Below are 23,347 nucleotides of genomic sequence, written 5' to 3' on the forward strand. Positions count from 1 at the left end.
TATCAGTATACATACCTATATACGAAGTATTTGTGTCGTATACTATATTTAATCAGCTGTTGGTTATATATATGACTATTATATAATATATAATTTTTGGCACAATGCTTAACTTAGGAAAATATATGTTCTGGTAGGTCAAATATAGGGTTATTATTGTGTCTATAGATTTAATGAGTGCGACGGGTAAATAAAACATGTATATATTAGATTGATTGTAGGCTTGTAGCTACTGATGCGGATGGTATGATAAGAAAATTTTAGTTTTTTCTCAACGGGAGATATAAATAAATTAGCCCACTTCTTATATAGCTATGTGGAGTATTATTCAATTATTTTCCAATTAATAAAATAACATTATAAAAAATTAAAAGAAATTCAAATAGCATAAAATACTATTCAAATAACGTTCCTTTAATTTTTTTTTATTGACCATTAGTACAAGTCCTTTAATAGTAAATGAATTACCTTTGTTTTATTTTTTATTTTTCCTACGGGTTTAAAAATTTGATTTATAAACCGTGCATCGCACAAGCACTATGCTAGTATAAAGCTAAATTTTTAGCCAGGTCACGAAGCAGCAACACTTGGCATTCTAACTTTTCGCCAAGTATCGCGCCACGTTAGATAGATTTAAATAGATTTCATAAGATAAAAAAAAGTTAGTTTAGAATTCTATTTTAGTATAAAATTGTTAATTTAGAGTTTCATTTTCAATAAAATAAAATTTGAGTGTCGTGCCACGTTGGATAGATTTAAATCGACTTCATAAACAACCCGGGAATCGCACGGGGCAATTATTTATAATAAATTATTAAAAAAAAAAATCCTCTATTTACCCCTCTTCTAAAACCACCTAAGTGGCAATTAAACAAAATTGACCGAGTACCGGTTATATGAAAAGAGTCTTCTTTTCAGATTTGTCAAGAATCAATGCCTGAAGAAGAATATCCAGCACCTTTAATTGAAAGGTAAGGTCCTTTAAAGATATTTCGATTAGCCAAATGAGAGTCGAGGAACAAAACTACTACTGTAATGTCATCATGGAAATGTCTTCGAACTCCTCGATCAATCTTCTTAAGATCTGAATATCTCATTTCTCTTTTTTTTGCAGCCTCACAAAGTGCAGCTTTCACAAGCTTCTTTGCAATTCCCTATCACACAATAAACTCTGTTAGTACATTCTTTGTTAAGGGAAAATAAAACAAATAAATAAAGTCTTAATTCAGTATTAGCAATTCAATAAAAAGATGTTCATTCTCAATCATTTCTCACTCTCAAGAACTAAATAAGAGTAAAAGACAAACTAAAAAACTAAGAATTTTTTATACATATATTTTTATCCCCTATAAGGGTAAGAGGCAAGATAGGGAAGAATGAAAATTTTTCCTACTTCATGATTATAACTATGAAATTGAGCTAGAGTTCTTCCTATAAACTTTTTAAATTTTGGTTACAACATTATCGTGAAAAATGATCATGCTAGAAAAATAAAAATGACATACATGTCGGGAACTTGTTTTCACAATGTCAACAGCTTCTTGGTTGCTAAGGTGCTCCCATAAGCCATCCGAAGCAAAGATAAGAAATTGATCTTCGGGAATAATCTTTTGTACTGATATTGATGGTTCAGCTGTCATGATTGGCCTATCAAAAGGCTCACGCAATCTAAACTTTGCTAATAGAGGTGATGTATTAAACTCAGTCTTCTTTAGATAAGCATCACCAATAGATCTTGAAACCTGTATAATAATAAACAATTATTTAATAGATCGAATCTAAATACACAAGCTTATCCAACTCTTCCAATTGGGTTGTCATTTTAGAAAACACTTCCCCCCTCAATCAATCACATTGATTATATAACTATGTTTTTGGGAACTTCTAGAAATTTATGTCATGTCATGCCATTAACAAGAAATTTAGGTAATGTATGTATGATCAATATCAGGGGAAATGGTCTCATTACTAGCCTTGCTTAGCTTCCCTAAAACCTCAATTCCAACTTCAAAATTCGAAATAAAGCGAGCTATGGTCACAAAGAAACTTTCAAATTGCTACTACCTAGATATGAAGAGTCAATGTATTCTTTATAGAGCAAACAAAATTCGCACATGACCATGCCTCATATTCCTAACATCCCAAATTCATCTTCACATTGGTGATTGACATGGAGTTCAAGAATAATATAAAGAGAGAACATTAAAATTGAAATTGGAATAAGAAAAAAAAAAAGTAACATAAAGTTTTAGGAAAGAAAGAGGAAAAGATATATGGGATGAATTTCCTAAAATAGATAAAATGAAGAAAATTGTTGGATTCCCCAATCAAAACTGTGAATATAAATCAATATAGAAGAACTACATGTATACAAAATATGAAATTCAAATTTAGCTAGTTATTATTAAGGTTTTAGCGTCTAGGTCTACTCTTTATTTCATATGCAATTTCCTTCCTTGTTTAGGCACATTCTGTTGACACATGGATGTTAATATACAACTTACATCTTCTACAAGGACAAAAAAATAAAAAATAAAAAATAAAAAAAATAAAAAAATAAAAAAATAAAATAATAAATTGATGATTTAGGAAAAGAATTTTTATTTTACCTGTATAAGACCCTTTACACGCCAAACTTTGTGCTTTAAAACAACAATATGTGGATCGTCGGGATGCTTCAACCGCAACTCTTCTCTTACAGATTCATAACTTGCATTATGCTCAGAAGATAACTGGATAGCTTTCACAGTTTTATCCAAGTTATCTAGCTTTCCTAGGACAACACGTGAATCACCAGCATTTGCAGTGTAAAGATATCCATTACATATTACACCAACTAAACAACAAGCACCTACAGAAGCAATCTGTGGCTTTTCGAGCCATAGTTTCTTCACTAAAGAGAGAAACTCCTCTTCTGTGGCCATAAATGCTTTCATGATAACATCAGCAGACATACCTTGACTATGGGAAGTGAACTCTGCACCAAGAATAGCTGGAAAAAGTCAGTAAATCAAGGCATTAGCAAACCAAAAGACAAAACATTAAGGAAGCACTAAATCAAGCTAAGCTAAAATAATGTTTTATGGTCATACATCAAATTGGAAAGCATAATGAGGTAAGGTTTGTGAAAAGCCATACTCTTGATGTTCTTGAAGAGATTATTGCAGACAAATCTAGCTGTTTCTGGACCTCCATGACCATCATAGACACCGACAAATGTCCCATGAGGTCCATTATCAAGTGATCCCATGGGACCTGACTCAATTTGACTATGATCCTCTAATAAACTATTTGCTTGAACAACGGCCATAGAAAATTCACCATTTGCATGGTTCCCAAAATCTTTATGCCATAAAAGTCCGTCGAACCGACCATTAGAGTCTTTACTAGAACTCTCTCCTTCACCAGAAGGCTTCCAACAAGGGTAAACAATCCTCATAAGTCCTGCGGTGACCATGTCTTACATATCTCAACCAAATGATCCTGCTATTGATCTATACATAGAACCAAAACCAGTGATAATATAAAACCCTAGACTCAGTAATTGTGTTTCTCCAATATTTAGACCTCGAACATAATGTCGAGAACTTAAAAGCAAATTGAGATCTTCAAACACCATATATCTGTATATAAATTAATACATTAAATAAATTAATAGATGTACAAAGACAAGATTAGAACTTTTCAAACATATAACCATCCTCTTCATTCAAGATTATCATTACTCATCATGGCATGTTCTTGATAATAAAACATGCTGCTATAATCCTCAATAAGAGCCATAAACTACTAGGATTCATATGAAAAAGACGTTTTGTTAATTAAAACCTAATCCCACTTATTTTTATCTAGTAGACAGGTCTTCAAAATAGAATGTAAATTTTGAATAAGCTATTGAAAGAGGATGCAATGTGCATTATGTATAAGCTACTAAATGAAGGAATGTTACCACAAGCGAAACTCCTTATGTTCCATAGTATGCCATACAGTTGAAGAGCATATATCCCAATTGATCAACTCAATTATAAATTTAAAGTCTTAGTTAGGCATCACATTTAGCTAGATCTTAACCAAGAAAACAATATGCTATTACTAAAAATGTCATTCATATCTTAGCATAATGAATAATGATGAGTACATATTACACTCAATTTTTTTTTTTTTTTTTTTTTGAGGAAAACATATTACACTCAATTAATGTATTCTTTCTTATGTTCAAGGTTGTAGCATAATAATATAGACTTCCATAATTTACAATATTTCAGAACAATTACTACATAAGAAAATACAAGTTCATCTTGATGATAAACAAAATTTGTTTATCTAATGACATTTCCGTAAATAAATCAGAAAAAAAATCCCAGTCAGCATGGCATTCTCGTAAATACATCGAGATAATTGACAATTACAAAACTATCAAAATATATTTAGGCAGTGTTTTCAATACTTTTGCGATGCAACAACCTTTAATAGAACAACATTTCAATAATTTGTAACACTACAAAAAAAAAAAAAAAAAAAAAAAATTAAAAATACATGAACAGATAATCTTGACATAACTACGTTTTTATAATAGCTAGAAGATCAATCTAAGAAATATCGTACTATACGATCATGGGATTTATAATTAATACAAGGATAACTAAAATTGAAATTTGAATTGTATTAATTTTTTAATGAACCTGCACTAAAGATTCTTCAAAGAAAATCTACAAATTATAAATATGTGCATAAAACAAAATGAATAAAAATAAAAAACATCAATGTCATATGTAATTGTCAATTATCTCGATGTATTTGTAATTTAAAAATTCACATCAAATAGTAACCAAAATAAATAAAAATAATAACCATGACAAAAGTGATGCAGTCTCACATGCTATTATAATTTCAATCAAAATCAAATTCGAGAAATCCAAGAGAATAATACAACAATCAATCAACAAAGAAATAAAAAAGGACAATCAAAATACATACAGGAAAAATGACCAAGGGTTGAAAGATTATTTGAAACATACCTTAAAAATTATACAAAAAAAAATTGAATTGATATAAACCAAAACCCTTTTTTGTTTGATCTGCCAACTTGATTATCACCCAAAACAATGAAATTCCGCTCTAATTATATAAGTTGATTGTTAAAATAAGTAAAAATTTGTTATAAAAACAGGTAATTAGAGAGAGAAAGAAAGGAGGAAAAGAAAGAAAGAGGGAAGACGTGAGGATAGAGAAAGGTCTTGATTTTTGGTGTTTAAAAGTAAAATGATTTAATTAGAGTATTTTTTAATTTTGGAAAGTTTTAATTTAGTAGAAATATTTTATTTAATAGAAAAATATTTTTTTTTTTTTTTTGAAAAAATAGAAATATATTTGGAAGTCAATAAATAATTGGGAAATATAAGGGGGGGTATAAATTTGACTTTGACCAATTAAAGAACAATAAGATAGGCAACTTTTGCTCGGTCTAATTTTCTTCTTTTATAGCAAAACCAACTGAACATGTGCTCAATTTCTCTCTCCTCCTTTCTCTCTCCAAAACCCTAGCCTCCATTGTTGAATTTTGAAGGGGCATCCATCGATTTTAATCGGTGGAAAGCTCCAATCATTGTTTCTTTATTGTTTTTTTAGGTTTATAATAATACTTTCTCCTTTTGGGAGGAACTTTTCTCCCTCGAAAGAAAGGGTTTCCGATCTCCTTCGAAAGACAAGGGTTTTTCGACCTCCTTCGAAAGACAAGGTTTATCTCCTCTTTTCGAGGGAGAAATTTCTTAGTTTTGAATCCATGGTAGCAGATCTAATGGATTGTCGTGAAATTATTTCGTTGGTGAAAAAGTTATCAAGTTTTCGAATACGAACAGATGAATCAGAAGGAAATCATCCTCACGGCTACAAAGGATCGTTAGATTGTCTCTCCAACAAGGCTGTAATTTTCAGCGATATAAGCGGGAGATGCTCCGCAGTGCAAGATCTACTCGACGATCGTAGTTTTTATGAAGGAAAATTTTATTTGATTCAATATTTTATGTATTTGTTAACGTCGAATCTCTATTGTAGATGTCGTATAACTTTTAATTAATGAAATATTTTTGCTATTCAAAAAAAAAAAACTGAACATGTGCTCACTTTTTATAAGCTTTCACAAGCATTGTAAAATGTCCAAATTTTGAAAATTTAGATATTTGTACCTTTTTTTATAAATCGAAGATTTTGTATGAGATTTTTGGGAGGTTTTGATATATCATATATGTGTATTTGAATACTTCGAATATATATTTATACAATATTATCTTTTTAGGAAATTAACAAAATCATCAATATTTATTACTCCCTCCGTTTCACTTTGTTAGTCCCCTTTGGAATCAATCACTTAAAATAAGAAAAGAAGGAATCTTAGTAATTTGGAATTTGATTGCAATTTTGTAATTAATGTTTTGTTTTTTCTTGTTTTATTTATGGTTGTAGGCTATAATTAATCGCCTATAATAAATTTTGATTGAAAAATTTGTCATGTCAGCAATCCACTAGCACATACATTAACCAATCAAAATTATTTGATTCTTTAAACACCCAATTAGATTAATTATTCACGGATTATGAAAATTATTCACCTTATAATAATGTTAGGAAATATTCAATATAGTTGCAACTATTTCCGGTCCAATTACTTGCAACTTTATTGGTTGCAACTTAATTGGACCGGAGGTAGTATTTTATTTATAACTTGATTTTTTTGGAATTAATTGGTTGTGGATTGATGACATGACTCCAAGTAAGGAAATTTTACCTTAAATTATGCAATTATGACTTGTGCTTTCCTAATAAATAATAAAAAAAAGTTAAATATGGTATATTAATTATGAATTATGTTGTAGTTTTTTTTTTTTTTTTTGAGGAAATTATGTTGTAGTTTAATGTTAGATTCCAAATATATTTCTTTTCTTATTTTATGTGATTGATTTCATATGGGATTAACATTATGAAACGGAGAGAGTATATATTAAAGTAATCAGTAGGAATATTCTAGAATTACACGTGTCACGTTTACATTAAAAAAATTTCCCGCCAATTTTTTTTTTAATTGATGAAAAAAACTTTTTTTTAAAAAAAAATATACAGCCTAAATAATAGAACAATAACAACAAATTTAAATAAATAAAATATTCAAAATATATCAATCTATAAACAAATACAAACTTATAATAATATATAAATATAATTTTTTTCCTGTGAATATCCGAGCATTGCTCGGACAAAGAACTAGTTTATAATATATTAAGTAAATCAAAATTAGATGTGATAGGAAGATTTATTCAACAAAATGATAGCTAGGAAGATTTATCAATTAATGTGGAAAATTTTAGTAAATACCAAATATAGTCTCTTTAGACTCTTTACTCACAGTACGAGATTACTTTTTATTTCTTCAATTTTCTCTTTACTTTTTTTTTGTTCTTAAACATAACTCTATTATTCAAGCCAAGTGTAAATATAATAGTGTCAACATGAAATACAATGTCAAAATTAATTAAATAACAGATTAGTTTAAAATTTATGTACTCCCTCCGTGCTTTTTTAAGTGTTACACTTTTCATCTCCGGCTGTGTTTTTTTTAAGTGTTACACTTTCTTTTTTGGCAAAAATCTACATTAAAATATTATATCTCTCTCCTCTCATGGTCCCCACCCAAACCCACAACTACTTTTTTATTATATCTTTCCTCTAACATTCATTACTTTTCAATAAACTATTAACCTCACTATCTTTCTTTTACAATTTTTAAATACTCCAACTACCCCACTTACTTCTTATTTTATTTAAGTCAATTAAATTGCCTAAAACTATGTGCCGGTCAAACTATAACACTTAAAAAAACGAAGGGAGTAACTTAATTGTATTGATTTTTCTCCCATTTTCTTGATATTTATACAATTGTATTACTTGAAATTTATACAAGATTAATTTAAAAATTATTGCATACTATTAAGATGTATGGAACTATTGGAGAGAGATTATATTTTTTTTTTAGTAACCCTAGACCGACTAGTTTTTTCAAACAACCTATGTTGTTTTGAAAATTCTAGGCGGATTACCCTAGGGTGGTTGAAATTTATAGGCGGCTAGTATTTTTTTTAATTAACGTGCATCATTATTTATTATTATTATTATTATTATTATTATCATTTCAAAAATTATTATTATTATTATTATTATTATAAAATTAACAAAAAAACCTACTAAGTTAATCAATTTACAAGAAATTGGTGGGAAGCCAAGATACAATCTAGGCTCTTACCCCTCTAGCTATAGCGAACCCGATCCTGTTGAAGATGTGAGCAGCTGCACGAACACCAATATCCTGAGTCTTAGCGAACGCATGATGCCGTTTCAGCAACGTAATAGCATCCTTCTCTAATTCCCCTAACGAAGAAAAGAAGAAAGGAAGAAAACCATAGCCAATAGCCCTGCAACGTGCCCCATACTTGTCCTGCTTCCGTTGAGCCGTCGTCGACACAACACGACCTGGAATGTAGTCAGATAACCCCGATTGTGTCAAATAACTATAAGTTTGTATTTGTTTATATGTTTTGTATAAATTCAATTATTCAAATATCTATTTATTTTATCAGATTATTATTGACGAGACATGTTAGGGCCTGTTTATATTTACTGAATTGAGCTGAACTGAAATGAACTGATTGGATCTGGACTGAACTGAATACTTTATGAGAAAGGGAAATTATGAGCTGAACTGAACTGATTGGAGCTGAACTGAACTGAACTGATTAGAGCTGAACTGAATTGAACAGAACTAAAATTAAGTAAATGTAAACAAGCTCTTAATATAGATTATCTCTATTTTGTTGATTGTTGTCAAATTATAAATTAAAATTTAAAATTCCTTATTTAGTAGGAAACTAGATTAGACCCTTGCGATCATAAAAACATATCTTCATCATAAATTACTAAGGAACAAAATATAAAAATGAAAGCCAATCTGATCTAATTAAACTATATGCATACTTATAAATTAGTTCATTTTTGTATAACTGTAACAGTAAAACCTTAAAAAAAAAATTAAAACAAACGTCGTAGCTTAGTTACTTAAAATATTTTAGCTCAATATCAATTTATTTATTCCAACAAAAAAAAAAAACTATTTATTCATTAATGACACAGTAAAAAGATTGAAATAAAAATGATTAAAATAACCAATTCCTAAAAAAAAAAACCAAAAATAAATATGACATCATAAGTGCATTAGGCGGGAATTTTATTTATGAAAGAGCGACACGTATATAGTTTGAGAAGAGGATGATGTCAACAATTTTTTATTTTAGTAATAGTCAATAGATAAACAACTCATTTTATAGATTAACAAATGAAGATTCAAGGGATTATAGAAGATTTTATAATCTTGATATAATTAAACTTTTTTAGTTTGGCGATTTTCTATTTGCAATAAAAAATTTCAGTTGAATTGATATAGAAATTTGAAGGGTAAAAATCACTAATTTATTATGAGTCTACGTTGTTCATTATTTTTAATTAGTTATCTAACTTTTTATTTATTTATAAAGCAAAGAAAAAATGTTTTATTTATTTAAAGTTGTTGTTAATGTTCGATATTTTGGGGTTGTTTAGGCCGTTGATTTTTATTTAAAAAATTAAAAAAAATTCAACTTAAGGAAAAAAACAAAAGGAAAAAATAAACGCGACAGGTGTACTTTTGCAATAATTTGTAAATACTCCCTCCATCTCATAATATAATTCTTGTTTTCCTATTTTAGAGATCCAAAATATTGTTCCTGTTTTCATTTTTGGATAGTATGTAAATTTTTGTTCCTATGTAAACTCTATTATAACCTCACCTTTTTTTTTTTTTTAAACTTTATTCATTGTATTTCCTAATTTATCCTTGAATTTTGCACATGCTTTATATGGAGTATTATTTTTCACTTTGTCACTTTTATTAATGTAATGCAATCACTTTCTCCTTCTGTTTCTTAATTGTCGTGAAAAAATACAAACAACAATTATATTATGGGACGAAGAGGTCATATTTTATTGGGGGTGTTATATACCACCATCCAAAATGATCAAAACCGCCAACATTTAGTATGAATTGACAACCATACCGTTAGTACTTCATGACTATCTTCCCTCTTGCCACCAATCACTAACACCTTGACACCACCACCCCAATTGATGACTAACACCACCACCACACTGACCGGCGACGACAACCACCACCACAACCACCCTGACCGGCGACCTACCACATCCCCCTCAAAGATAACCCATCACCTTCCCTCTTTGGCGGAAAGGTGGTGGTTTTTTTTTTTGACAACCGTATCAACCGGAGCTCAAAACCGGTTACCGAGCACGATAACCGGTTTTGGGCTCCGGTTACCATGGAATCGATTAAGGTGCACGGTAACCGGAGCCCAAAACCGGTTACCGTGCGCGATAACCGAAACCCAAAATCGGTTACCATGCACGATAACCGGAACCCAAAACCGGTTACCATGCACGATAACCGGTTTTGGGCTTCGGTTACCGCGGTTGTCTTATATATATATATATATATATATATATAATATATATATATATATATATATATAATATATATATATATATATATATATATATACCTTCCCGCCGGCGAGGGAAGGTGGTGGGTCGTCATAGAGGAGGGTATGGCGGGTCGCCGATCAGGGTGGTGGTGGTCATCGCCGATCAGAAGGAGTTGTGGGTCGCCGAGAGGATAAGGGGTGGTGAAGTAATAAGGGTACGATTGTCCATTCACACTGAATGTTGGCGGTGATGATCATTTTTGTTGGCGGTGTTTAGCGTTAGAAATTATATTTTGTGGGCGTTATCCGAAAATTCGAGGGCGGTATTTAACAACTCGAAGTGAGTAGTGAGAGGTTAAAGATAGATTATAGATGTTGAAATGTTGACGGTTATTACCAGCTTGTCCTCAGCATCAATAACAGCATTTTCCTTGTTTAGCAAATCCAATTTCACCACCAGTCAACCCAGATATCACGTGCCTCATTCTCCGACGAGTCAACCATGGCCGCTAACTCAGCCCGAGTTGCCGTCGCCCAGATCACTTCTGTCAACGATCTCTCCGCCAATTTTGCCACCTGTTCTCGTCTTGTCAAGGTACAATTTTTTTTTTATTCCTGATTTTCCTTAAAAATTGGCTTAATCCTTTAATTGGTTAATTCCAATAATCATTGGAAAAATTACATTAATTTAATCAAATATATGATAAATTTAGGCAAATCGAGTTTGAGTTGATGAATTTATATAATATACTTCTAATTTTCTTTTAGTCAATTTAATTTGATTGTATTCTGCTGTTTAAGAAATGGGCACCATTCTGCTGTAATTTGAACCTTCGGTTCTTAAAAATTTAATTTGAACGAAATTCTTCTAAACCCTCCGTTTCTTTTAAAACATAACTTAACTTATTTTATGATGATAAATTATTATTTTAGCATAGAAAAGTATGATTTTAAAGAGTTACGTAAAGTAGCAATCAGCTTGCTTGAACGCCTTAATCCCATAAATGGGGTCGGCAACATGAACCAACATAAACACTTTGGGGAGGTAACCCATCCTACTACTACTCTCAATCATTGAGGCTCGTGTCATGTGATGTGACAAAGTTTTACACTAGCTGTCATTAGCCTATGGTAACCATCCTTCTTTTTCCAGGCTTGGGGCTGTCAGCGGGAAACCCACAGGCAGAGTTAAAGTAGCAATCAGCTGCTGGCAGAAAATTACCTGTGGTGTAAATGTTAGGAGCTTACCAATCAAAAGTCTTGTCAATTCTGTTTTAGCACTATATAGGGCTTTTAGTTGGTGTAGGTCAATGCATGGTTAATTGGTTATTCAATTGTCTATTAGGAATTTAGAACCTTGTGATAATTACTACTTTGATATATTGAATTTAGGCCTTGACTCTAGCATCTTCTTGGTCTAATTTTGTAATTTTTCTGTTTTCTCCCAAATTCTGTTATATGTTTGAGTTTATAATCTTACTAATGCTAAATGGAGCTCAAATTTACTATCACAGGAAGCAGCAGCTGCTGGGGCCAAATTGCTTTGCTTTCCAGAGAGTTTCTCATATGTAGGTGCTAATCTTGGGGACAGCGTTAAGATTGCAGAACCATTGGATGGACCAATAATGCAAGGATACTGCAGTCTTGCCAGGTGAGGTACTGTCTTGCACGGTATTTCGAGTTTATTAGTTTTAGGCCTATCTATCATTGATTAGATGAATAATGCTTTTAGCAATTTAGCTTGTATAAACATATCTTCCTTCCCTTTGGTCTATAACTTTAGCCTTGTGATACTTTCACCAAGTAATTTTTTCCCTATGCTTTATTTTCAAATCAATTTGTGGGTTCTTGGAAAGTGTTACAGTTCAAGTCATGTGCATCTATGGATATTTTTTGAGTCAAGTCATTTTCTCAAGGTGATGACGTTTCCGGCTTCTTGCTTCCTTTGACTGTTTTCATTGGCATGGGTTGCAGAGAGTCTCAGATATGGTTGTCTCTCGGAGGTTTTCAGGAAAAGGCATCTGACGATTCTCATTTGCGTAATACACATGTGATAGTTGATGATACTGGAAAAATTAGAAGCAAATATTCCAAAATACACTTGTATGTTTTACTGCTTCCTTTCAACTGGTTAATTTTTTTCTTTTTTATCAAGCACTACTGTAACATTTCCAACTAGAAAGAACATTCTGAGAGTGAGGGAGTGTCATCCTGCAGTGTTTAAGTTCTTAACTTGCAAATTTCACTCATGAGTGGGTACTTCAGTAAAAAGGACTTTTTGAGGTGAATGTATGTGCCAGGGACCTGAAAAAACTGTGCATAACTTACTTTTATACTAGATGAGCTTACAAAATTGTCAGACATTCAAAAGATGGCTTTTTATACCTTTTTTTTGTCTTCCTTTAGCTTATTATTTCTCTAATTAGGATCCTGAATCCTGATTAATGTGATTGCATGCCCTCAAAAGGTCAAAATAGCCAATGAAGTTTGGGGAGGAGGTTGAGCAGTTAAAAGGTAACTAATTGAGATCCTTGTCTTATTTACTGTTTTGAAGGTTTGATGTGGATGTCCCTGGCGGAATGGCTTATAAGGAAAGCAGCTTTACTGAAGCAGGTTAGCAACTTGTATTCTAGGCAGTCGGATAGAGGCAAAAGCCATCTGTGCCATCAAGTTTTGTCATTTTTCCTGGAAATGCCATTTAACTTATTAATGTTTTCATTAATCCCAATTTTGTTTACCAAAATGATGTAAAATTGCCACTCTAAATCATACTTCCTCCGTTCTTTTATTATTGCACCATAAGGGTTTGACACAAATTTTTTGGTAGTGGAAAAAAGGATGAGAGAGAAAGGTAGAAATACCAAGTTGCCCATGTGATTGTATGCACAAAATAAAAGTAAGGGTTGAAAAACAAGGGTATATTAGGTATTTATAGTGTGAACACATAAATTTCTTTTCCTAAAATGGATATGGTGCAATAAATGTGAAACTTCCTTAAAAGGTAAGTGGTGCGATATTAAAAAAACGGAGGAAGTATAAAATTTGCAGTTACAGGTAATACCTATTGCTATTCTTGTGCTATTTTGTAAATAAGTGTTATTTGGCTGATATAACAGCAATGGTTTAATAAGAAAAACACTTGACATTAGTCTAGTGGATTTTTTAGGATTAGTGACTACACACCCCTTGTACAAATAGATTTTGCTCTTCTTTGGTCTTATAACGTTGCCCTTTTCTTTATTTTGTGTAAATTGAATTGGCAGTTTCCTTTCTTCGTCTCCTAGGATATCTACAGAATACAGATTATGCTCTTTTGGTGATGTACTCAATTTTCAGGCAAGGATGTTGTGGCAGTGGATAGTCCCTGTGGACGCTTGGCCTCACTGTTTGCTATGATTTACGATTTCCAGAAATATACGAGTGCTTACGGTTTCAGCATCAAGCTCAAGTAGGAGCAATATTGCACCTCTGTTGCTGTGAGTTTCAAGTTGGTACAACTACTATGCTACCTACTTACTTCTTGTTTAATATTCAGGTTCTATTGGTACCTTCAGCGTTCACAAAGATAACTGGTCAAGCCCACTGGGAGATACTTCTGCGTGCTCGTGCCATTGAAAGTCAATGCTATGTAAGGGCTTGAATTCCCCTCCCCCCCCCCCCCCTCTCTCTCTCACCCCCTCTCTTCACCAAGACACACAGCAGTACATCACCCACTCTTTCTGGCTGATTCCTCTCTTTGGGACAGCATTAATAGTTTGATGCTGTGCAATATTATAGGACTGTGTAAACCATGTTTTAAGCTCTATTCTCAAATCTCATGCAATGACCATTGTCCTGTCTCATTTCAATCAATATATTTTGGTCTTGGACTCCTGGTTTAGCAAATACTAGTTGATATGAAGTGAAAAACTAAGTGAATCTTAACTAGAGAGCATCAAGGAGTGAAAGGGACCTATTATCATGAATATGAGTATATGACATGTGAATGAAATATACTATGGATTTTTCTATATAGTACCCCTAAGATATTGACTTTTCCAAGCTGTACCCACCCATTTTTAAAATTCTACGCTGTACCCACCCATTTTCAAAATTCTACGCTGTACCCTAAGGTACTTTTAGTGTCTAAGATGTAACCCTACCCTAATCCCTCCGTTATCTTAAGTTAACTTTCCGTTAACTTCAAAATAAATAATTTAAAAAAAAAAACCACCTCTCTCTCCTCCCTCACAAGTCACAACTACCCACCAGCCACCACTATACCTCCAGCCGCGCCGCCACACTTTCGATAATCCAGCCGCACCGCCGCACGACAGTGACTCGCCCCTCTCTCCTCGACCGCCCACTGCCCGCTGGAATACCAGCCACCCCAATCCCCTCCCGCACCGGAAAACCCACAACCCCACTCTCAACTGCTCCCTGCACTCCACCGCACCAAAACAGACCAGTCGCATGAACCAGCAAACGCCACTCCCTCTCACCTCGGCCCCTAAAATCACAAAACACCAGCAGCCCCTACATTAGCGCAACCACAATCGCACCACCGCAGCTGTCCCGCACCACCGCAATCAAACGACACTAGACCCTAATTTTTCCCCCAATTTGATTTTAATTGTTAAATCATCAATTTTGGTTCAATTAGATCGAGATTAAATACACAAAACTTGTTTTAATTGATTTGGTCGAGATTGTTCGAATTACGCCCAAAATTTTTCGAAAAATGGTCGAAATCTGGAAAGAGAAGGAAGGAGGGAGGAGGATGATGCGGTGGTGGGTCGAGGAGAGAAAGCGAGCCACTATGGTGCGGCGGTGCAACTGGAGGTGCGGCGGTGGTGCGGCTGGAGATGCGGTGGTGGGTACTTGTGATGGAGGATAGAGAGGTGTTTGGGTGTTTTTGGATATATATATATATATATATATATTTTTTTTTTAAATTTATTTATTTTGAAGTTAACTTAAGTTAACGAAAAGTTAAGTTAATGGCGGGATTAGGGTAAGGTTACAACGCAAACACTAAAGGTACCTTAGGGGTATAGCGTAGAATTTTGAAAATGGGTGGGCACAGCTTGGGAAAGTCAATACCTCGGGGCACTATATAGAAAAACCCAATTTACTAAAAGTGTCTAATTACTATTTCATACTTGAAACATAATTTTTGAGTCTGTTTTTGCAATTACTAGCTGGCATGAAGCTAAGAATAGGTGGACCACAACACAACATATGAATGAAGTTACTTACACTATAAGTCCATGTACACTTCTAGCAGTTTAATACCCTCCTCTTGAAGATATAACCATTCTTATGTTTAATCTACCTAATTCCTGCAATATCAACCTTGTATTAAACTCAAGCTTGTGCTCCTTTGACTTCTATCTATGTTTAACATTGCTTATTTGATTGTGTGGGTCATGAAAGTTTCAAGAACGAACTCGAGGTTAGATTTTTGAGGAGGGGAGGAGTTTGGTTATATTGTGGTCTTTGTTGGTTTCGGTCTCTTTTGTAAGGATGACGATATGGGGCTTGTTGATTTTGAGGACGGGGTTGATTATATTGATGTTGGGGTTGGTTTTGGTTTTTTTTTTTTGTACTCCCTCTGCCCACTATTATTTGCAACAAAGGGGGTTTTTGTGGACTCCTAGGCAAAACTTTTATTGGAGTTTAATTAAGTTTGTTCAAGAGTTGAATTGCATGCCCTTCTATTGTAATTCAACTATTGAACAAGCGGCAACGGTTGGGAAAAGAAATGATTAATACTCTCAACCCTATAACCAAGGTTGGAAACAACAAAATACGGGATGGAAACTACGCAACCAAGGCCCTCCACAAAACAACTACAATAGAAACCAAAACCAACCTCAACATCACTACAATCAACCTGAAAATAGTATAGTGCACCCGTGGTGCACCCAGAAAGAACATTAGACATAATTTAAAGAACATGGGTAAAAAAAGAACATACTAGTGTTTGAAAAAGAACATGCTAGTGTTTAAAGAACATGCATACTAGTGTTTGAAAAAGAACATGTTTGTGTTTGACAAAGAACATACCTATATATGTTTGATAATATGTTCGTATATACTTATGTTCTTTAACATGTGTTGATTAAACATGTTTTTTGGGTTTCAATAATGCAAAATATGTTCTTTTAATTTTGGCTCGTATGTTCTTTGAATTTGGCTCCTTTTTTTTTTTTTTTTTTTTTTTTTTTTTTTTTTTTTATAAAGATGGCTTAAGGTAACGAGTTCTTTAATTTATGTTCTTTTAACATATGTTATTTTGAATTTTGAAAATGAAACCTTGTATTATTTTTAGTTGAAAATAATTTTAGAGAGAGAAAAACAAAATTATTATGGAATGTTGAATTTTTGGAGAGAGAGAAAACTATTTTTGGGGAAATGAAATTTTTGGTAAAGCGTTTTCGTTAATGTGTAATTTTTCATGAAATTTTAATAAAAGCTTTTATCATGTTCTTTTTGTAATGTCTTTATGTTCTTTAGTAATACATGTTCTTTGTTAAAAACAAACATGTTCTTTTTCAAACAACTAAATGTTCTTTTTCAAACACCTAATGTTCTTTCCGCCTTTTTCTTAATTAACCGGGTGCACCATGCATGCTGCACAACCCCCTCTTCAAACTCAAAAAGCTCCATATCGCCATCCTAACCAAAGAAATCAGGAGCATGCTGGCTGCCTTTGTAAATGTTGGGGATGGTTTTGGGTGGTATTTCTTAGGAAATGTATTCGGCATGATGGACTGTTGGGTTGGTTTGGTGACATTTCTATTGCTGATAGGTTGTGATGGTTTATAATATATATCTAAATCTCTTGAATATGGCATGTTTGGTAGTAAACTTTCTTAGGTTGTGAGAGGCAATGGGGTATGCTATGATGTGATAATGCAAAGCACCTGTTGGTTTATCATAGAATTTATTAGTCTTCTTTTTGTGGGAGAAAAATACTGTGCACTTTTGTTAGGTATTGCAAACCTTCAGGATAATGGTTGTTCCATGGATCTTTACTTGTATAAGAATCTATAACTAGAATTATCAAATGGGAATTCCTTCAGGCCATCAAGTTACATTGACATTGAATGTGTTTCGTAGAAAACATTTGTAATGACCCTTTCTTTTGCAGGTTATTGCTGCAGCACAAGCTGGAAGGCATAATGATAAAAGGGAAAGCTATGGAGACTCTTTGATTATTGATCCTTGGGGAACAATAGTTGGGCGGCTTCCTGGTAAGCTAATTACCTTGTTCAAATTTCACAGGAGAAAACTATTTCATGAGTCTCTCTCTCAATTTAGCTCCTGATTCTGTCCATCAAGATTTTATAATTATTTTTTCTTTTTTTTTTTTTAAAAAATAAAATAAAATTGTGAGATGTACATAAAATGCTTGATATAATAAAATAAAATATAAAAGTTGATGTGTACACCTTTCTCTTTGTTTCTGGTAAGGTTCCTTCTTGCATATTAGTAAAGCCAAGCATTGGCTAGCAACTTTTCAAAAGCATTTGACTCTTTCAAAGGCTTAAAGACAAACTTCTGAGCTGTTACATGATGTTATTACCTCAAAACAGATGCATTTCCCATTGCCAAAGTCATCAATATGCCAAATACTCCCTCCGTCCCACAATCAGTTGGTTGGTGTGTGTCCCTGATGTAAAGTAGTATAAATAAAAGCTTATCAAAAGTCGTGTTGATATGAATGTGGGGTATCCCAAAATTGTAGACTAACTGACTAAGGCCACTGGATGTAATCCACAACCCAAGTGTGTTTTGGAGATGTGTTAAAATACTTTATTACTTTATACTAAATTAATTTAGCTTAATGAGGGACCACACTACTAAGTTAGTTATTAGAGATGAAAGTGAAAGAATTTGGAGCCTTGATATGGACCTTACCCTTAGTTTGGAACCAATCCTTTTGAGGTGAAAGAAATTAATATCTCAGGATCACTCCGAAGGCGAAAAATAGTTTCACTCTGGGAATCTTGGACAATCATCTTCAAAGGACAAAGTAAACAATCTTTTCTAATACAATTCAGTCTCGTTTACTCACAATGCAATATGTTTCCTTCTCTTTTGCACTGTTTGCTGATTTCAGCTTTTCAAGGTCTTACAGCTAGCTCATGTAGAGGTCATTTCAGGTTTTAAGGTTTCACCATTCTAGAGATTGCATCCTAAGTCCGAGGCTGTCATTTTTCGAGTATCCAATCTATACTCCTCACCCTGGTTTATTATGAATTAGAGCCTGTTCTGATTTACTGAGCTCAACTGAACAGATTGGAACTGAGCTGAGCTGAACTGAATATTTTATGAGAGAAGGAAATTAGGAACTGAACTAAACTGAACTGAACTGAAAATAAATTGAAGAAAACAGGCCCTTTGTTTAGTCAAAGGTACGATCATGGCCATTTGTATGTATCCCATGCTACTTGGGTCATAAAAATAAATTTTAAGCAACAAAAATCTATAACTTCCTAAGTTAATACAAACTATTTACCAATGTTAAGATAAGACCCCAAAAAAGAAATATTGGTATAGTTCTAAAGAAGTAAAAGAAACTATAGCATAGTTTGGGACTTTTGGATGCTATGTTACATGGACTCGGGTACCTGTGTCAAACACAGTTTGAGACTTTTGGATGCTATGTTACATGGACTCGGGTACGTGACGTGTCCGTGTCCGAGTGTCCGATTCGCCAATTTCCAAAATTTTAGGACACGGGGACTCTGTCCTATATTTTGACACATGTGCGGGGACACGACATTTTCATTTTTTGCAAAAAAATTATACATTACAAAATATTTAAATATTTCATTAATATTCAAAAAATTTATACCATATAATGCTACACAAAGTTTTATATGTGGCCCCACAATTTTTTTTTTAATTTTTTTTAAATTTTTTAAAGTTTTCTCTCTCCTCTCCCCTCATTTTCTCTTTCTAACTTTCTCTCTCTAACCATCAATGGCTGGAGCACACACTTCCACCGTCGTCGTCTTTGTCTCTGTGTTGTCGTCTTCGTCTACACCGTCGTCGTCTTCGACGTCGAAGCTCCTCGAAGTTCCAAAGTTCCAAACCAACCCAGATCTCCTCAAAGCTCCAAACATTTTCCCCAAATTTCAATAGATTCAGATACAAATTCTCCAAACATTTTCCCCAAATTTCAATAGATTTAGATACAGTTCATCAATTTCATTCCAATTTCCTATTGATGATCTGTCAACTCCGCCGTCATCTTCGTCTCTGTCGTCTTCGTCTTCGCACGCAAGAATATTAGGTGGGGAATTCATCTAATTATTAGATTCAAGGCATATAAAAGGTGGGGAATTCATCTAATTATTAGATTCAAGGCATATAAAAGGTGGGGAATTCATCTAATTATTTGAAAATGATGATGATTTTGATGGCTCCTCAAATGATTATATATTGCCGAAATTATACTGCAAGCATATTTTGTGAAATATGATTTCTGTACTTTATACAATATAACGAGTAATTTTTTTAATCAGTTTTTTTTTTTTTTTTTGAGGGAGTGTGGAAATTATTTCATAATACTGTATTGAAAGTTGTGAGTATTATTAGACTACTCCGTATTCTTCTGGTAATTTTGGTTGGAATGGATGGTGGTTGATTGTTGTGGTGGTTGGAATTGGTGGTTTCGTGGCCGCTTTAGCGGTGGAATTAATGGTTAGGTTAGGGGTTACTAGATTCGGCTAGGGGCTACTAGATCGGGGTTACTAGATTCGGCCAAGGGTTACCAGATCCGGTTAGGGGTTACTAGGTCGGATAGAGGTTACTTTAGGGGTTACTAGAGGGGTTACTTCAGGGGTTACTTCTAGGGTTACTAGATGGGTTACTTCGAGAGTTACTAGATAGGGGTTACTTCGAGGGTTACTAGAGGTTACTTTAAGGGTTATTTTGGGGGTTACTAGACAGGGGTTACTTCGAGGATTACTAGAGGAATTACTTCGAGGGTTACTAGACAGAGGTTACTTCGGGGGTTACTAGACAGGGGTTACTTCGGGGTGGCACCATGCCACACCGTGTGGTTGGCCACACCAGAAACGCACTAATAATGCTAAAACTATGACAATAACACTAATTACATATTTGGGTTTTTTTTTTTAAAAAAAAAAAAATAAAAATAAAAAATGAAGTACTTAAGTAACTCTGTAACTCACCGCAAGAGAAATAAATAAAGGGGTAAAAAAGTGATGGACACGTCACAACAATAAAAAGGGATTTTAAAAATAAATAAAAAACCAATAAGGGGGGGAATACAACTATGAAGCACTAACTCTTTGACTTTCTGATTTTTTTTTTTTACCGTCTTTCTTCTTCAACCTCCCGCACCCTCAAATTTCTTACTTATCTATAGCTATATTTCTCCTTTACTTGAAAAATTAGGCATTTTTTTTTAAAAAAATCAGCTCTATTTCTCCCCTTCCTCTCTCTCTGAAGTGTCCGAGTGCACACTACCGAATCTGACACGAATTTCGTGTCCCAATCTGCGTGGTGTCGTGTCGACATGGACACTCCGGCATTTCAGCCGAGTCCGGTGAACATAGTTTGGATGTATTGAAATACTAGACTTTTTAATTTACTCAAGTGTTGGATGCTTTTTATGTCTCATTGCCCCTACTATCTCTGTTGTTACAGATAAGTTGTCAACTGGAATAGCTGTAGCAGATATCGATTTTTCGTTTATTGAATCTGTCAGAATGAAGATGCCAATTGATAAGGTGCGTATGACTGACACTCTGAAAGAGATGATGAATCTATGTTTAATGGATGTATTGTTTGAATGTTCATGGTTTTATAGCAAGAAATACATGTAGCGTTTCAATATTAGTATAAGAGTATCAACATATCATGTAGTTACTAATGCAAACTTACTTTTTACAATCTTGTTTCAGCAACGGAAGCCTATTAATTTCTGGAAAGCTTCCTCTATATGATATTTGAGTTTCTGGAAAGCTTTCTCTATATGATATCTGAGTTTCTGAGTAATGTAGATGTAAAGGAGTTGGCGCTTGATTTTGTCTTATGAATCTATGTACCATATATAGTTTTTTTTTTTTTTTTTTTTTTTTTTTTTTTTTTTTTTTTTTTTTTTTTTATCCTAATTATGATGGGACTATGTACCATATAGTTTGGTGACAATTACTATTATGATGTCTAATAATGTAATATATTGTTGATGTATGTACTCTTTGGATTGCATAGAATTTGAAACATGGAATAGAAGAACAAATTCCTTGTATTTTATTTATTTATTTATTTATTTATTTTGCCACCTTTTCTTTGAAATAAGAGGTTATAAATTCCAAAAAAGTGTTTGTCAGCATTTTGAAACACTCCCTTATTCCTAGTGACTTTGTTTAAATAGAACAATTAGTGTCTTTGACATACGACATGTTATGAAATATTGTGTGGATGTCCATTATACTCCTTGTATCATTCCAGAATATTTTAGATAGATCTAGGGTTTATATTCTTATTAAGAAAACCCTAATTATATTGTATATATATATACCCCATTATATGGAATAGAAATAGACTGACCTATTCTCTATCAATCTCTCTTATATTTTCTCCCTATTTTATAACACGTTATCAGCACCATAATATTTATATAATATTACACTATTAGAGTTAACTGCACTATTGTGCAGTGATTCAAATATAATTGGCAAGATTTATCTCAATGTATACACATTATTAATATGACCAAAATGTATCTTCAACGCTATGCAACATGAGTCATAACTAAATACAAATCAAATCATAAATGTGCAAAATGTATAGACAAAAGTTGACATATAACTTTTCAAAGTACCATTATAGAGATCATAGTTATTATTTATTTAATTTTAAAATTTTCCAACTTTTGCTAATTTGTTCTTCTCCCCTAAGTTGGTAAAATATTTCATTTATAGGGGCGTTAGATTCTATACCAACTTAGTAGACAAATTTGCACTAATAAAATTCACTTCATTAGGAGGATCACAATCAAAATTTATTTCTCAGAAGATTTGTATTAAAGAAGTTCCATCATTCTGGAGAAGAATTTCAATGAAGAATCATTTCTTCATTAACTTTACATTGCATGAGTATCTATTATTACCCTTTTCATTATATCTTCTAGAAAAATAATGTCAATGGGGAGACATGTGTTGTGCAGTACGTTTTTCCTTCTTTTCCAATTTCTTATGTGCTGACATATAATAGCCCCAATCAAAAGAATTGTTATACAAGCATAAATCACTTTTTGTAATTCTACTAGTTTGTGATCTTCTGGATCTTTAAAGACTTAAATAGTGTATTTGGTGAGCTTCTAGTCACCTAATAGTTGACAATAATATATAAGTTCTTTTGGTGAACTTCTAGTCACCCATTACTCTTTTTTATATAAGAAATTAAAATTTAATAACTCTTGAAATTTTCATCAATACAAGTTATTATTAATCACCATTCAACTATAGCTCAATCTCAATGTTATGTCTTTCCATTCAATTCATTTCATAATATTTAACATTGAGAGAGCGTCAGCACATTATCAAATGAAACTTCAGGTTTTCATAACGGATAATTATTAAACCCGGATGACCTAATTTAATTATCACATCCAATCACTTCTCTAAATTTTAAGTCTGGTCAGTTTTCCAACACTAGTGATCACTTTATTAATCTTACTTTAGCATGGCCATGGATATGATGTGATATTAGAACACCAACATGTGTATCTTTATATAATTGGCAGG

General features: G+C 32.9%; 2 protein-coding genes across 4 annotated transcripts; one reads left to right on the forward strand and one right to left on the reverse strand.

The window, feature by feature from the left end:
• Positions 1–704: 704 nt before the first annotated feature.
• Positions 705–5,510, reverse strand: LOC110732888 (probable protein phosphatase 2C 38). 3 transcript variants are annotated; one of them, XM_021912877.1, is made up of 5 exons: positions 5,019–5,510; positions 3,139–3,494; positions 2,610–2,992; positions 1,506–1,742; positions 705–1,154 (listed from the first exon to the last, which is right to left on the reverse strand). In XM_021912877.1, the coding sequence occupies exons 2-5, from the start codon at positions 3,455–3,457 to the stop codon at positions 924–926; spliced, it is 1,170 nt and encodes a 389-aa protein (XP_021768569.1). In that variant the 5' UTR covers positions 3,458–3,494; positions 5,019–5,510; the 3' UTR covers positions 705–923. The 3 variants fall into 3 exon arrangements, with proteins under 3 accessions (XP_021768569.1, XP_021768568.1, XP_021768570.1); XM_021912876.1 differs by having other exon boundaries at positions 3,139–3,623; positions 5,019–5,509; XM_021912878.1 differs by lacking the exon at positions 5,019–5,510 and having other exon boundaries at positions 2,610–2,977; positions 3,139–4,496.
• A 5,437-nt stretch (positions 5,511–10,947) lies between these two features.
• Positions 10,948–21,652, forward strand: LOC110732890 (nitrilase-like protein 2). The gene is given in 10 exon segments (XM_021912879.1): positions 10,948–11,169; positions 12,089–12,225; positions 12,549–12,677; positions 13,129–13,187; positions 13,911–13,946; positions 13,949–14,022; positions 14,110–14,202; positions 17,710–17,812; positions 21,243–21,325; positions 21,500–21,652. Coding segments are annotated over 10 exon segments (849 nt in total). The 5' UTR covers positions 10,948–11,076; the 3' UTR covers positions 21,542–21,652.
• Positions 21,653–23,347: the final 1,695 nt, after the last annotated feature.

The sequence above is a fragment of the Chenopodium quinoa genome, unplaced genomic scaffold, assembly GCF_001683475.1.
Source record: "Chenopodium quinoa cultivar QQ74 unplaced genomic scaffold, ASM168347v1, whole genome shotgun sequence".
NCBI classification, from domain to species: domain Eukaryota; kingdom Viridiplantae; phylum Streptophyta; class Magnoliopsida; order Caryophyllales; family Amaranthaceae; genus Chenopodium; species Chenopodium quinoa.